Here is a 16,529-nt window from a genome sequence, read left to right on the forward strand (position 1 = left end):
GCCCCCGCCTCAGCTACCCGAGACCCTGCCTTTCTCACCCCAAGCACAGAGCCCGAGGTCCCCTCAGATCCTCACAGCCCCCAACGACCGCCCCACAGCTGTCTCAAAGGAACCCTATCCTCACAATCCCAGACTCCCCCGGACGTACGCACAGATCTCCGCAGATCCTACCCAAACACTCGCTCACAGAGATCCCGCAACACACACCCCACTTTTCAGAAGTAAACCCTCTGGGCTCGCCCCCTCGAGGCCCAATGCAAGCCCCTCAGGAGACCTTACCCACCGGGGAGGTGACCAGACCGCCGTTGCCACGGAGACTACTAGGCGTTCCGGTTGCCCTGGTGACCGGCGCCTACTCTCCTGGCCCGGGTTCCGGAGGCTTCAGTCAAGACCCTCCCTCATTGGCCCTAGACCCCTTGTCCCTACCCACTTCCCCAGGTCATGCCAGAGCTCCTTTGCGAAGTTCTGCAGATATCCAAGTCCCCTTCCCAGATAGCAGACTTTCAGGCAAGGCATTTCAACACTCAGCACCTGCAGCTGAGGCACATCCACAACCAAGAGCCTTTCCTCCCTGAGGATCAACACCTCCCCCTGCCATCCTAAGTCAAGGTCTTGACCTAAGGACTTGTAACAACCAAGCCAAAGCCCAGAGGTAGGTAGTTTCTCCAACGGCCCTTGCCCTCTTCCCCCAAAGACATCTGTCTTTCTCCCACCCCTCAGTCCCTTCACATTCTGTTGTAGTAGTAGTAGTAGTAGTAGTAGTAGTAGTAGTTGTTGTTGTTGTTGTTGTTGTTGCTGTTTGAGACAGAGTCTCGCTCTGTCCCCCAGGCTGGAGTGCAGTGGTGCGATCTGGGCTCACTGCAATCTCCGCCTCCCGGGTTCAAGTGATTTGCTTGCTTCAGCCTCCCCAGTAGCTGGGACTACAGGCGCCTGCCACCATGCCCAGCTAATTTTTGTATTTTTAGTAGAGACTGGGTTTCACCATGTTGGCCAGGCTGGTCTCGAACTCCTGTCAAGTGATCCACACGCCTTGGCCTCCCAAATTCTGGGATTACTGGCATGAGCCACCATGCCTGGCCCACATTCTGTACTTTTCATCCTTACTCTCCTCCTCCACCCAATTTCCTCCTCCCCTTCTCTTTCCCCTTCCTCACCTCCCATCTTCTGGTTCTCCACCCTTAGGCCCCTTTTCTCTCTAGCTGACTCTGGTCATCTTCCTCCCTGTAATCCTACCTCTGCCCCTAATTCCCTTCCCAAACATCCCCTTCAAAAAGGCTCTGATGCATTTAAGGAGTGATATATCTAGCGTCTCTGGAACATGGGGGTAAAGTAGGGAGCACGGAAAGTTAAGGCAGGAATCCTCAGGCTGTGTTGAAAATGATGACAGGCCTTGAATGCCAGGGCCAAGAAATTTGGACTTAATCCTTTAGACTGAGTCATGGAATGTTTTTAAGCCACAAAGTGCCAGTGTTGGGCTTGCACTTTAGAAAGATCCTGATTGGGTCAGGAAGGAGGACTACATCCTTGCAGGATAAATTAGGTATATCCCCCTCCCCACCGTATCCTAGACTTACCCCAGAACAACATCAATTTCTTTGTATTGCCATTGTTGGTTAATCGGTCTCTCTCCTAGACTCAACTCAATCTAGAGCTTAGCACAGCGGGTCAGTAAAAGCATCAGATTAGGCTCATTGTAAAAGTATAAGTTACATAAATCCATGAAAGAATGGGTGAATGGATTAAAATGCTGTGGATGGAAGTAGAGGGGCAAAGTTATTACACAAAGGCTGAAGATGATGAGAACTTGAATAAAATTGGAAGGGAGAGGAGAGAATGCATTTGGGGAATATTTAGAAGATAGGAAATAGAGTTATTGGTGCCTATTTGAAGATGGAGTCTAAGGGAAAAGGAGAAGACTAGGATAATTCCCAAAGTTCAGTTTTGCTGTCTGTGGAAACACTCAGTTAGAAATGACCAGCAGGGGCCAAGCACGGTGGCTCACTCCTGTAATCTCAGCACTTTGGGAGGCCAAGCGGGGCAGATCACCTGAGGTCAGGAGTTCAAGACCAGCCTGACCAACATGGTGAAACCCCGTCTCTACTAAAAATACAAAACTTAGCCGGGCATGGTGGCACATGCCTGTAATTCCAGCTACTCGGGAGGCTGAGGCAGGAGAATCACTTGAACCCGGGAGGCAGAGGTTGCAGTGAACCGAGATTGCGCCACTGCACTCCAGTCTGGGCAACAGAGCGAGACTCCATCACAAAAAGAGAAGAGAAGAGAAGGCCAGCAGGCAGGTGGGTATGAGTGTGAAGTACAGAGGTTGAAAAAGGTCTGAGCTAGAAATGTGAATTTAGGAGTCATTGGTACACAACTGGAAGTAGTTAAAGCTTTGAACATGAATGACATCATTAAGGGAGGAGGATGTGTGTGGTGCCTAGACAAAACCAGGCTGCGTGCAGTGTCTTGCCTTATGTGACAGCATTCCCCTGCACTCTCAGGAGCCAACCCCAACTTTGGCTTGGTATTGCCAGTCTCTAGAACTCCATGGTCTGACCTCCAGGGTTTTAAGATATGCCAAGGACCCTGCTCTTGGACTGCCCAAGTGGTGTTGTTCAGACTCCCTCCTGGGACATGGTTCTCTGCTACCATCTACTGATGGGATTCGAACTACTTCAGTCTTTCAATCTTTAAGTTCCAGCTCCCTAACAAGCCACAGCAGCATGCCATATGAGGTCTGGACACATGGGTGAACCTTTTGGCATCACACTCTAGGACCCAGAGTTCATGTTGTTTCCCTCTTATATCTCAGCTGCACTGATATCCTTATCCAAATTCCATAATGCACTGCGAACCCTGGGCTCTACCCTGACTTGCCGGCCCTCTATTTCCAACCTAATGAAGCCTGTACCCTGTTCTACCACTAGATGGAAGCAGATGAGATCATAGAAGAGCCTCATACCACCATGGATGCAGAGAAGCACCCCCCTTCAAAAGACCCCTCTGCTGAGGACTTACAGGAGAACCATATCTCTGAAAGCTTCTTGGAGCCTTCCACCTCTGAGACCCCGTTAGAGCCCCATACCTCTGAATCCCCTTTGGTGCCATCCCCTTCCCAGATCCCCTTAGAGGCCCATTCCCCTGAAACCCATCAGGAGCCTTCCATCTCTGAGACTCCTTCAGAGACCCCTACCTATGAGGCTTCATTGGATAGTCCCATCTCAGTGGTGCCAGAGAAACACCTTACTCTTCCTCCCCAATCACGAGACTATGTCTGTCTGTCTTCTTCTGATACTCTGAAGGAAGACCTCTCCTCTGAGTCTTCTTCCAATGAGGTCCCATGGACAAGGAGGTCTACCCATCTCTCTGAATCTGAGAGCCTTCCAGAACACTGTCTTTCAGGCCCTTCAGCCCAGGTCCAAGTGGACACAACCGAAAAGCAGGAGGAAGAAGCAGGAGAGGTTGAAAAGGGAGTAGATGCCAGTGACAGCACTGCTCACACAGCCCAACCTGGACACCAACTAGGCAAGAAGAAGAAGAAGAAAGGAGTTAGCTGTAATTGTACCTGTCCTCTCCCCTGTCCTGTTCTCACTACTATTCACTGTCCTTGACTTGCCCCAGGAGGAGGAGACTGGGTTACTCTTGGACATGGCCCCTTCTCTTAGTTTTAGGGCCTTCTCACTTCCCCCTGGTTACTCATCCTCTCCCATCCTAGGTAACACAGCCCGCCCAGTGTTCCCTGCTAGGCAGACAGAGCTGGTGGAAGTGGCTAAGGCAATGCATAGAGGGGAGTTTGGTGCTCAGGTGAACAATCTTTTCCAGTGGGAGAAGGATGCAGCCCTGAATGCCATCCAGACAGGTGAGCCCATGTGGCCTTTCAGAGGCCTGTGACAGGCCCATGGGCATCCTCTAATCCAAAAGATCTGGGAACCTGAACATTCAGCAGATAGCTTCCCCTTTTGGAAATGGCTATACCACCTGCCTGGAAAAGGAGCAGGCAAGTGGGCCAAGGAATACAAGGGTGGATGCAGACAAAAAGTGGGGAGATTCATATAAAGCCCAGGTAGAGACAGGTAGCTGAACTAAAATTATTAAAAACAGAAGGGTCGGCTGGGTGCGGTGGCTCACGCCTGTAATCCCAGCACTTTGGGAGGCCGAGGTGGGCGGATCACGAGGTCAGGAGATCGAGACTGTCCTGGGTAACACGATGAAACCCCGTCTCTACTGAAAATACAAAAAATTAGCCGGGCGTGGTGGCAGGTGCCTGTAGTCCCAGCTACTCGGGAGGCTGAGGCAGGAGAATGGCGTGAACCCGGGAGGTGGAGCTTGCAGTGAGCCGAGATCGTGCCACTGCACTCCAGCCTGGGCGACAGAGCGAGACTCCGTCTCAAAAAAAAAAAAAAAAAAAAAAAAAAAAAAAAAAAACAGAAGGGTCATGGCCCACCCCAGATATAGGGCCCAGAGAGCCTACAGACCCTAAAGCAGAGATGACCCAGGACCCTGGACAGTCCCCAGGAGACTTGCTGTTCTGACATGACAAAGACCTTAGTCCCTTTGGTGGAACTCCATTAAAAGGCTGTCACCCCTGCATGCCAGGCCCATGCTGGGTACCCAAAAGCTTTGAGTTCTGTTACCAAAGGGGAGACCTGTGTCCTCTGGCCCTGCTGATTCCAAGCCTCAGCCTGTGATTAGTACTCTTGACAGTCCTGTTAGTGGCATGCTGCGTACAGATGAACTTGCAAAAACATGCCATCCTATGCATGAGCATGCCTACCTGTGTTATGGAAATTCATGTCTATAGGGATTGCCTTCAGTAAGAGGGCCACCCTGACCTGCTATAAGGATTCTGGTCTTTCTAGACTGAATTCAATAGATGTTATGACATTTATTTTGGTCCTTCATACTTCCTTTCCCTTTATGATGGTAATAGAGCTACGATGACAGGCCTAAAACATAAAGACAAGCAGGTAATTCTAAATGCTTATCCCTCCTCCATGAAATTTACTTTCCCCTTTCCCATGCAGGGACCCTCCACCTCCCCACCCTTGCCCTCCCGCCCCACCAACTTTGTTTGCTTATGTTAACATATTCGGTTACTCTTATTTTCTTGCAAATTCTGGCTGGCAAGGTGGCTCACATCTGTAATCCCAAAACTTTGGGAGGCTGAGGCAGGAGGATCACTTAATTGCCCAGGAGTTAGACAGTGAGGACAAGACAGTGAGACCCTATCTCTACAAAAATAAAATAAAATAATCCAGACATAGTGGTGCACACCTGTGGCCCCAGCTACTTAGTAGGCTGAGGTGGGCAGATTACTTGAGCCCAGGAGGTCAAGGCTGCAGTGAGCCGTGATTGTGCCAGTGTATTCCAGCCTGGGTGACAGAATGTCTCAAAAAAAAAAAAAATGCAGGATGTGTTCAGTCCTCTTATTCCCCTACTCAGAACCTCCTGTCTACTCCCTACTCCTCAAGGCCACTGTATTTCTTTTTCTTCTTCAAATTGAACTTCTTCATCTTCCTGTTTAAACAGGAAGTTTTATAAAGAAATTCGTGTCATTCAACCCCGAACAATTATATTTGAGGTCCCCTCCTAATAGTGGGGATGTTGAGTCCTGGGTAGTCCATAACAGTATATGTGATGTGTACAGAAATATCAAGTGTAACCTTTGTTTTTATTCATTCGACAAACATTTATTGAACACCAACTATGTGCCAGGCATTGAGCTAGCTATGGAAGTGGTAATGCTGATGGGGATTCAAAGACAAAATACTTGGCACTCTAATGAGAGATACCAATAAGTACAAGGACAATTATAATTCACTCTAATAATTGCTATAATCAAGGTTATCCTAGACTGCTGCATGAGCAGAAAAAAAAGGGGCATCTTATCTGGAGTGCTTGAGGAATAGTAAGCCTTGGAAGGAATGACTTCTCAGCTGATATCTGTAAGATGAGTAAGAAGAGGTGGCCAAGTAAAGAGTGCTGTAAGATGAGACATGACAGGGCAAGGCACAGCAGGAATCTATAGCAATGCACTATGCCTGATGCATAGAGTGGTGGGGAGAAGAGCCCGCTCTGCTCTAGAAGGGCAGAATTGTGCAGGAATTTCTGTGCCAAGTTAAAAGCTAGAATTATATCCTGAGGGCAACTGAGAGTCACTAGAAGGTTTTAAGTAGTACAATAACATGAACGAATTTCTGTTTCTGCAAGATCACTCTGGCAATAGGGTAGACCGAAGAAAGACAAGACTGGAGTTGTGAGGCTAAGAGAGGAGGTATGGAAAGGCAAGTGAATACATTGTGAGGCACTGGTCATAACCAGGAAAGAAGTAGATGGGCTTAGGTGGAGAGAAGTGGACAGGTTCAAGAAATGCTAACAGGCCGAGCGCAGCGGCTACCACCTGTAATCCCAGCACTTTGGGAGGCCAAGGGGTGGATCACCTGAGGCTAGGAGCTCGAGACCAGCCTGGACAACATGGTGAAACCCCGTCTCTATTAAAAATACAAAAAATTAGCCGGGTGTGGTGGCGGACACCTGTAATCCCAGCTACTTGGGAGGCTGAGGCAGGAGAATTGCTTGAACCCAGGAGGCGGAGGTTGCAGTGAGCCGAGGTTGCACCACTGCACTCCAGCCTAGGCAACAGAGCGAGACTCTGTCAAAAAAGAAAGAAAAGAAACAAGAAAAGAAAGGAAAAGAAAAGAAAAGCTAACAAAGTGAAACTGACCATTGGAACAGTGGATGTATAGGATAAGAGAGAGGGAAATGCCTGGAGTGCCACCTAAGTTTTTGGCATAAGTAAGTGGTAGGATAATGGTGCCATTAACTGAATGCCTAGAAAAGGGTAGATGCTTGGTAGGCATGTGTTGGATGAACAGAGGACAAAGGATGAGAGCCAGGTTTGGAGGGAATAATTGGGCATAAGACATTTGAAGTGCTTATGAAACATGCTGGCCCAAGAGTCTAGTAGACAGCTGGCTATATGGGTCTGAAGCTCAGGAGAGAGGGCTAGGCTGGAGACATTGTTCCTGTAAAGACAGCCATGTGTTTTATGGAGACATACTATGCATAAAGAGATGTCATCATGCAAATGTGATTATGTGATTGTGGAACTGGACTGTGTTAGACAGAATCAAAATGGCATCCCAAATAATGTCTCCTCCCCCGCCAGGCCTTGTCCACCCACAACAGGAAGGGAGTTTGGAATCAGGACAGAGAGTAGAGGGTCCCACTGGAATCCACAGCCACCTTCCAATTGTCCCACTTTAAGAGCACTAACACTTGTAACAGAATCTGAAGTATAGTTGCCAGTCTCCCTGTTCAAACTCCAGTCTTCTTCATCTGAATGCTGGGCACTGATTCCTACACTAGTGCTTGGACTTGACTGCCCCCCGGCCCTCCGAGCAGGCCTTGATCTTTGGGCCTCACCTCCTGCTTTTTTAATGTATCCTGCTACTCCAGACAGAATTCAGAACTCCTCTAGTGGAATCCTGGCTCCCGCCCACCTGCATTGTGACTGCCTATACCTTGCTCTCTCAACAAAGCCTCCCTGGTGTAAGGGGGCACTGGCACTACAGGCAATCAGCATCAAGACAGAAGAAGCAAAGCCAAAAGCCACATCTAGACAGGCTTTAGATCCTGACAGACTATGGGTAAGACAAGAAAACTTAATCTGAGGCACGGAATTGTGAATTGTGGCCCTGACCACAGTCAAAGACCAGATGATGCCACTCTCCTTATTCATGTTATGGAACCTCAGGGTTATGCCTGAATACTGGCTCTCTCTTCCTCTTGAAGGAATGAGCTCAATTGTTTAATCAGGCAATCTACGTTCTCTCAGCAACCATTTTGTGCCAGGCCTTGTGCTAGGATGAGAGATACGGGTGAAAAGACAGCTCCCTTGAAGAACTCATGGACTAATAGGAATACAAGGGAATGATCTATTATAATGCAGTGTACTGCGACAGGAGTAGCACAAGGAGCTATGGATGGCAATAGGAGGGGCCCAGACAGACAGGGGAAGTCAGGGACACCTTTTTGGTGGAGGTGACATTTCAGTTGAGCCTTTAATTGGGACTAAGAATCCTACACCTGGCGGTCCCACTGCATGGGGCCTCATACAGGATTCTTGGCTAGAAGTTGGGGTACTCTCAGTTCTCATGGAGAATGAGAAAATCTGAATTGGAGGTGCCATCTGGTTATCCTCCCTCAGTTGCACAGCACCACCCTCACCTCAAGACTAGTCACGAAGCCAGGGATTCAGACCTCACTGCTGAACACCAGCTCTCGAGGGTTGTGACCTCTCGCTGGTGCCTACTCTCAGGGACACTTCTTAGCCTCACTTTCCTTTCCACGCCTCCTTGCTTAGCCTCAAAATGTATAATTTTTGGTCTTCACCACTCATGACTGCTACCTACCCCTTTCTCCTGACCCTTGAAGAACCTTTGGCAGCCCTTCTTAGGTACACAGAGAGCATTGGTACAATAGCACCAGGAACACAGAGGGAGGTATTAAGGTACCAACCTGGAGACGTGAGAGGAAGCCCTCCTCCTGCCTTCCAGCACCAGAGCTATCCAACCTCCTCCTCCTCTTCAGGACCTTCAATAAATATGCTCCTTAGGAGCCAATCCCATTGTCTGTACATCTGGCCAATCATCTTCCCTTTCCCTCACCTGAGACACTTCAAGAAAACAAAGCAAAGTTGGGCTTTAGTGGGATGAGGAGAGGAGATGAGGATCCCCGTGGTCACAGAGAACTCAGTGAGATTCATGTTCATCCTCAAACAAAATTTCATCTATAATCTTCCTGCTCAGAAACCACTCTCTTGAGTCATCTCTGGCAGGCTGACAAAGATGGAGTGGATCCTGGGTAGGAAGAGAACTGAAGACACTTGTGGGGTAATGAGAAAACCCTGAGGAAAAAGAAAATCTAAGGGGTAGAGGTGAGGACTTCCAGGTGGAGATAAAGATACCTGGGGGTGGGGAGAGGTAAGTTCCCCCCACCCCCTCACCTCCATCAAGGGATAGGTAAGAACACTTCGGGGGAGCTTAGAATTTTTTTACTTCTCACTTTTCCTTTTTAATCCTGCATACCTAGGTCTCTACATTGGCTGGCGCTGCCCCCATTACCTATGGGACTGTTTCCGGATTGGGGATGAGTCCAGATGCTTTTGTGGACACTTGTTGAGAGAGCACCGGATCATCTCAGGTAGGGGAGAACTGACCAGCCCCTCTCGAGTGTGGAGGAATAACTGTACTCTGTCATGTCTTGGGAAGTATGAGAGAGAGCATGTGGCTGGGCGCGGTGGCTCACCCCTGTAATCCCAGCACTTTGGGAGGCGGAGGCGGGTGGATCAAAGGTCAGGAGATCGAGACCATCCTGGCTAACACAGTGAAACACCGTCTCTACTAAAAAATAAATAAATAAATAAATACAAAAAATTTAGCCGGGCATGGTGGCATGCACCTGTAGTCCCAGCTACTCAGGAGGCTGAGGCAGGAGAGTCACTTGAAGCCGGGAGGCGGAAGTTGCAGTGAACTGAGATCATGCCACTGCACTCCAGCCTGGGCGACAGAGCAAAACTCCATCTCAAAAAAAAAAACAGCATGTCTGCGTGCATAGGGGGTGGTGGGGATGGAGGATGGGGTTGGCATGAGAAGGCAAGGTCCTATCAGATTAACCCTACCATCCATCCCCAATCCCACAGACATATCAGTGCCCTGCAAGGTAAGCCAGTGCCGCTGCTTCATGTTCTGCTTTATCCCATCACGCCCAGAGGAGGTGGGTGAGTTCTGGCTCAAGAGACGGGCCACCTTTGACCCCAAGGCCTGGAGGGCCCAATGTCGCTGCAAACACAGCCACGAAGAACATGCAGCCACTGGGCCCCATCCCTGCAGGCATCATGGTAACTTCTAGGGCAAGAGGTGTATTGGGAGCAGGGTAGGTGGGGATAGGATGCAGTCTGGGGATAATGATGGAGAGCGGGTATGAGAGCCTTGGGCATGCAGTCACTGAGGAAGAGATGAGAATGTGGTCAGCTCCTGGGGATACCACCATTTCCTAAACTCTTCTTGGCTGCACTTTTGCCCCAGGCTGTTGTTGCGGCTGTTTTGAGTCTAATTTCCTCTGTGCGGCCTGTGACCGGCGCTGGGAGGAACACGAGACTTTCTTTGACACCCAGAAGACCCGGCAACGAGGAGGAAGGCCTCACGGTGAGGCAGAAACCTGGGACAGGGGGCCATTCCAGGGTCTGTAGTCAGAAGGCCAGGCAGGAAGGCACTCCCATCCTCAACCATCCCTTCCAGGACTAGCGCGCTCCCTCAGCCCACCTCCCCACCACCCACCTACCTGCATCCCACATCTGCACTGGTTTTCACCCCCAGGAGCAGACTATGTACCTTTTGCAGAGATGGCTGTGCTCCGAGAAGCCATCCTCAGCAACTCTGACTTCCAGGCCCTGCAGATACAGGGGCCCTCTGGCCTTCCCAGCTCCCACCCTAGTCCCCCGGGGCTCCCTGGCTCACACGGTCTCCAGCCTGGCCTCCCTTCTGACCCCCATACCTGACCCTTTCACCTCTGCTCTTTCTTCCTCCAGGGACAGACACTGTCAGCAACTGGCACAGGCCTTTGTGAGTCTGGCCCAGATCAGCAATAAAAGAGGACTCATTGGAACCTGACTTGGCTCTATATGGGGCAGGTAGATCCCAGCCCAGGGAGAGACTGCCTAATAACTTAGAGTTGACACCTATTAGACACAGGAGAAAGCCTGGATCTGGCCATCTGCCTCCATCACACCCACATTCAAGCTGCCTGTTGAAGGAAAGTGGCTTCAAGGAAGTCAAGAAGGGAGGAAGTTTCAAGAAGGATAGAGTGGGAAGTGATGTTAGATGCAGTTGGGGCACCAATAAGATAAAGACTGAAAAGTGTCCATTGGGTTTTGCAATTAGAAGATCTTTGGGAACATCGGAGAGTGCAGTTTCACACTGGTGCAGTGGAGGCAGGAGTCAAACAGCAGTGAGTTTCAAGCAGTCTCTTAAAGAAGCTTGGATGAAAAGTACAAAAGTAAAGTCAGACAATATCCAGAGGGAGTTGTGGAGTCAAGGAAGTACTTTTGTAGGAAGGAAAAGGGGAAGAGGCCAGTAGACTAAAGGACCTTGAAGGACCCAGAAGAGAGAGAAGAGATGCCTGGTGAGACAAGATCCCAGAGATGGAAAGGGATGAGGTCAAAGCAGAGGTGAAGGGATTTGCTCTGGACAGGAGAAACACCACTTCCTATGACCAAGACGAAGGAAGAGGATGGAGCCTTCCTAGAGTTTCAGGGAACAAGAACCTGTGGAAGTTCCCCTCTGATGGCTTCTATATGCCCTGTGAAGTAGGAGATAAGGCCAATGGCTGGGGTCCAGGGGAAGAGGGATAAGAGTAGGGAGCAGGAGACAAGAAGAGAAAGGGGAAGGTTTGGGAAGGCTAATGTAGGGAACTGGAGAAAAACCTCATCAGTGGGTAGTTCAGGATTCGGGCACAGTTGGAAGTGAGAACCTAGTTAGAGAAGCAGAGAATCCAAATATTTAATGGGTTGATGATGTGAGGGTGTCAGGGAGGAAGATCAGGAAAACTAAGCAAAAGAAGGCATGAGGATGTGAAGGGAGCATACAGCACCAATAGGGAAAGAAAGTGATGCCAGGAGGCAAATGACAGATTGAAAAAGGGAGCAGTCAAAGGAAGAGAAGTCTCTAATGAGGTACAGTAGCAGACGTAGGGGCAGGGGTTGGAGTACAAGAGACAGTGTTCAGAGGCTGCAGAGCATAACATCTTTCAGATGAGGGCAAGTGAAGGTGATAAGTGCTTGAAGTAGAGAAAACTGTGGGCCAAGGATCAAAATCAGTGAATGTGGGAAGTGACAAGGGAGTCCATAGGTTCTTATGGGAGTAGGAGATTCCAGCACTAATGGGCTCTGTGAACCCAGGCAAGTCACTGTCCCTCTTTAGGCTGAGTTTCTGGACCTGTAAAACAGGAATAACCTCTGTGTTGCCTACTTTCTATGAGAACCAAAGAAATAACTAATTTCAAAGTGCTTTGTATCCACCTATCCTCCAGACTGGCTTCCTTCCTCTTCCTAGATCCCAGATCCACTTATCTCTCGCCCTTCTCCAGGGCAACTCTAGGGTCTCCCAGTGTCCCAGAGGCACCACAGAGAACTGCAACCTCTGGGGCCCAGAGAAGAGGCCATTCTACATTTCCTCACAATTAGGGGGGCCATCTGTTCCTCCAAGGGAAGGAATGCAATCTGGACTGCTAGGATCCCTGGGGAAAATCACAGAATCAAATGTCTGCCCTTTAGAGGAGAAAGGATTTTCTAACAATAATATAGCTGTACAAAAGAGATTGTTATATCTCTAGAAGCAAAGTTCCCCAACAGTGGTTATATGCCCCATGATAACCATTCACCTAAAACTAATTCAACTAATAGTCAACAATAGAGTTAGGATTACTATGATAAACTCACTGAAGGAAATAATAAGCAGCCAATACAAACTATATTTACATAGACTGTAAAAATATGAAAAATTGATTACACATGGGTTAGTATCATATGCAATACATATTACATATTATGAAAAAAAGACAGGAAACACCAAATGTTATTCATTCAACAATTACTGACCACCTATATGTATCAGGTCATGTGTTTAAAAAAAAAAAAAGAAAGAAAAAAAGAAAAACCAAAGAAACAGTGGTAACTTGTCCTATGTGATATCAGACTAAAACTTACCTAGTGTCTGAGAATATTAGTATTTTGTGACCCCACGTTTCTTATGTCAAAAATATATATTCCAGCAGTGCAAACCTGACTTATTGAAAATGCCAGGCACCGGCTGAGCGCGGTGCCTCATACCTGTAATCCCAGCACCTTGGGAGGCCGAGGCAGGAGGATCACGAGGTCAGGAGATCGAGACCATCCTGGCTAACACGGTGAAACCCCGTCTCTAATAAAAATACAAAAAATTAGCCGGGCGTGGTGACGGGTGCCTGTAGTCCCAGCTACTCGGGAGGCTGAGGCAGGAGAATGGCGTGAACCCGGGAGGCGGAGCTTGCAGTGAGCCGAGATCGCGCCACTGCACTCCAGCCTGGGCGACAGAGCGAGACTCCGTCTCAAACAAAAAAAAAGAAAAAAAAAGAAAACACCAGGCACCGAGCTAACTGTATCACACACCTTTTCCGATTAGAAAAGAACAATGAATACATACTCCTTTGCTTATTATAATTCTTGTGCGGCAAATATAGGACACTCTTATCTCCGCCTGCTCAAAAAAAAAAAAAAAAAAGCAAAAACCACAGACTTTTTAACCTATGGAGTGAATGCGTTAACAAGAACATAGAATTAAGGAAGAATTTCCCTTAGATAAGTACATTAAAATCTCCAAAATGCTCAAGGGACTGAAACTGCCCTTGTGGAGAAAATGCTGCGCATCAGCCCCGCCAGTTAAAACAAACAAACAAAAACAAAAAAACACACCTCATCCCCGTTCACCTTTAGCCCCACCCCGGGTGGTTCTTGGAGCCAATAAGCGCCGGATGCCCTCAGAGCCCCGCCCTCCTCCTGGCCAAAGCGGTGGGAGGGTCTAAAACAGCCCTTTCTGCAGCAGGTGACGGAGCCCCGCCCCCTTCTCCCCGCGCACCAATAGGAACCAGACCTGAAGAGAACGAACCAAGAACGAAAAGAACCACCCACTCGGGAGCCGCAACCTAGAAGCCAGAGTTGTGTATCAGATTCAACTAGGAGAAAATCCCACCTCCAGGCTCCATTAATCCTTCCAATGGAGTGGAAGTTTCTCTCACAGAGAAACTAGTAAGGGGATCCAATGGGAAAAGAACGTTCACACGGACTAGAAGACGAAGCCAATGGAATGGAAAATTGTCCTCGCGTTGGTAGAAGCAGCCAATGAGATGAAAAGAGCCCGCCTCCAAAGTGGCTGCAGAGGCAATGGGGTGAATCGTGCCCAGAGGCGCGCTCCAATGGGGTAGCAGGGCTCGCCCGGGCGCCACTACCCCGCTTCCCCGCGACCGGAGTCCCCACCCACGGCCGGCCGCGGAGCCGAGTGCTGACCCGGGTGAGAGGTTCCCGCGGCTCAGGGAAGATGGCGGCAGCCGTGGTGCTGGCTGCTGGGTTGCGCGCGGCGCGCAGAGCCGTGGCGGCCACGGGGGTGCGCGGGGGGCAGGTGAGAAGTGGCGCGGGAGCGAGTAGGGGGTCCTGCGGGCTCCGAAGCCATCCGGGGCCAGGGGGTCCCGAAGGCGCGCAGAGCCGCGCAGAGGTCCTGCCTGTGGCCTCTGCCCCTCCGAGGCACAAGCTCCGGGGCTGTGTGGTGAGGTCGAACTGGTGGCTCCGGAGAACGAGCTAGTGCTGATTCCCGCCCTGCGCAGGCCGGGGCGCCGAGGTCGGGACAGGGTCACTGCAGCGGCTGCCGCCTTCTTTCCACTGCCTGCAGCCCAGCTGGCCCGATGCCCCCTGCAGGAAATGAGCTTTCTCTTCTTGGAGCCAGTGCTCTGCCCTCCTCAGGCTTCTGGCCTCCTAATGAGCACTAGTGTTAACCTCTCTTCTGCACTTGCCAGAAGCGGCTCGGAGGTCAGAGAATTCATTCCGTCCCATTCTCCCCCAACGTGATGCAATGACATCAGCCTTCTCTGAATCCCTTACCTGAAGTTCCCTGGGGCTAGGGGAGCAGAGGTCACTTAGCTGAACTCTTACCTCCACTCATTCAAGGGACAAGAGTTAAAATTCACAGAGTCACATGTGACACCCAGATGAGGGGTCAACTAGTGTCAAACAGGGCGATTGCATTAAAACTTAAATAAAACAGGCAACAAGGCTTAAAGATCAGAAAACAAGTAACGGAAATAAGTGGAAATGTACTAATAAGGTGAGAGTGGAAAGAGATTCAAGCCATCGCAAGAGATTATGGAAACCATCCCTTTATTTTATATTAGAAGCTGAGAGAAGGAATTTATCCGAGGTAATTCAGCGGTATGGTAAGGTAGGAACTGAGACCAAAATCCCCAGTCTCTCATTCTAGATCCTTTCCCTAAACAGTGCTGTATTTCATGGACACATGAGCAGGAATCAATTGCACTGCTGAATCCTGATAATAATACTGCCTGTTATCTAACCAGGTCCAGCACCTTCTGGCCCTACCCTTTGCTGCTGGTGCTCTGAAATTCAGGAACTTTCCTCCTGGGTGGGAACGATGACTAGGTTATTAGAAGGACGAAATTAACAACTATCAGAGCCCAGCTTCTGCCAGCTCCCTCCTTTGAATATGGTCGATCCACCTTCAGGTCCGAGGAGCTGCAGGTGTGACTGATGGGAATGAAGTGGCCAAGGCCCAGCAGGCAACTCCTGGGGGAGCAGCCCCAACCATCTTCTCCCGGATCCTGGACAAGAGCCTCCCAGCTGACATTCTCTATGAGGACCAGCAGGTGGGGTGCTCTTAGGACCTATCCCCTTAGGAATGTTGTAGATACCATCCAACCTGTTGAAGTAACGTCGCCTCTGGCCTGTCACTGCCCCCAGTGTCTTGTGTTCCGTGATGTGGCCCCTCAGGCTCCTGTGCACTTCCTGGTCATTCCTAAGAAGCCCATTCCTCGGATTAGCCAGGCTGAAGAAGAAGACCAGCAGGTGGGAAGAACAGGGCCAGGGTTTGGCTGGGAGGAGCCCCTGGACCCAGCTAGAGGTCTTGCTCCCTATGAATGAAGCCACCTATGTCCCTCCGCTCTCTCTATAGCTTCTAGGACACCTACTCCTTGTGGCCAAGCAGACAGCAAAGGCTGAGGGCCTGGGAGATGGATACCGACTTGGTGAGTGACTTTTGGCCCTTGGTCCCTCACCTATGAATTCTCATTCCTACTTCTCAATATGATCTTCATTCTTCGACCTCTGCCATGATCCTGACTCCCTAACCCCAAGCTCAATTTCAGTGATCAATGATGGGAAGCTGGGTGCACAATCTGTGTATCATCTGCACATTCATGTACTTGGGGGCCGGCAGCTCCAGTGGCCTCCAGGTTGAACCTGCCAACTGACTAAAGGACACCAGACTCTGGATACTTGGATGGAAAGGGAAAAATGGACCCTGTGATGCTAATAAAACTGTTCTCCCTTAATTATGCTCTCCTGTCTTTAATATAAAATTTTATACCACAAAGGGGAAAGAAAACTGATTCAGGGCTATGATGCCCCTTGACTGGTCTGAGTGAAAGACACTGAGGAGGCCCAACCTGTGGTTAAATGTTGCCTGCAGATATGTAAGTCTTCTAGACAAGTGGTCCACCCTAGGTCAAGCTTATAGAAAAGTAACAGTAGGAATGAGCCTAAATGAGTAGGAAGAAACTGAAAGCCAATCCTGGCCCTTCTTCAGAGGTCAAACCAGGTTCTAAGGGGGCTTAGGAGGAGGGTGGTCAATATGAGGGTCTTTTATTAGAGGAGGAGTAATCACACCCAAACAAAAGCGGCTGCCTTTTCACTATTCTATGTCTCACCA

At 49.6% G+C, this 16,529-nt stretch overlaps 3 protein-coding genes across 4 annotated transcripts in view; 2 read left to right on the plus strand and 1 right to left on the minus strand.

The window, feature by feature from the left end:
- Positions 1–3,317, minus strand: part of TMEM8B (transmembrane protein 8B) — a 28,680-nt gene extending 25,363 nt beyond the window's left edge. Inside the window, exon 1 of the mRNA XM_055092052.2 lies at positions 3,194–3,317. The gene's annotated coding sequence lies outside the window, so the exon portion shown is untranslated. The remainder of the gene's footprint in view (positions 1–3,193) is intronic.
- Positions 96–12,879, plus strand: FAM221B (family with sequence similarity 221 member B). Its single transcript, XM_003829849.6, has 7 exons — positions 96–652; positions 2,928–3,525; positions 3,716–3,859; positions 9,094–9,204; positions 9,704–9,901; positions 10,089–10,208; positions 10,592–12,879. The coding sequence occupies exons 2-7, from the start codon at positions 2,928–2,930 to the stop codon at positions 10,627–10,629; spliced, it is 1,209 nt and encodes a 402-aa protein (XP_003829897.1). The 5' UTR covers positions 96–652; the 3' UTR covers positions 10,630–12,879.
- A 1,069-nt stretch (positions 12,880–13,948) lies between these two features.
- HINT2 (histidine triad nucleotide binding protein 2) lies at positions 13,949–16,152 on the plus strand. Of its 2 annotated transcripts, none has more exons than XM_063594401.1 (5): positions 13,949–14,213; positions 15,328–15,468; positions 15,563–15,667; positions 15,774–15,846; positions 15,956–16,152. In XM_063594401.1, exons 1-5 carry the CDS (start codon positions 14,133–14,135, stop codon positions 15,967–15,969), a joined length of 414 nt encoding a protein of 137 aa, XP_063450471.1. In that variant the 5' UTR covers positions 13,949–14,132; the 3' UTR covers positions 15,970–16,152. The 2 variants fall into 2 exon arrangements, with proteins under 2 accessions (XP_063450471.1, XP_003829896.1); XM_003829848.5 differs by having other exon boundaries at positions 15,967–16,152.
- The last annotated feature ends 377 nt before the right edge of the window (positions 16,153–16,529 follow it).

Source organism: Pan paniscus, chromosome 11 (assembly GCF_029289425.2).
Source record: "Pan paniscus chromosome 11, NHGRI_mPanPan1-v2.0_pri, whole genome shotgun sequence".
NCBI lineage: Eukaryota > Metazoa > Chordata > Mammalia > Primates > Hominidae > Pan > Pan paniscus.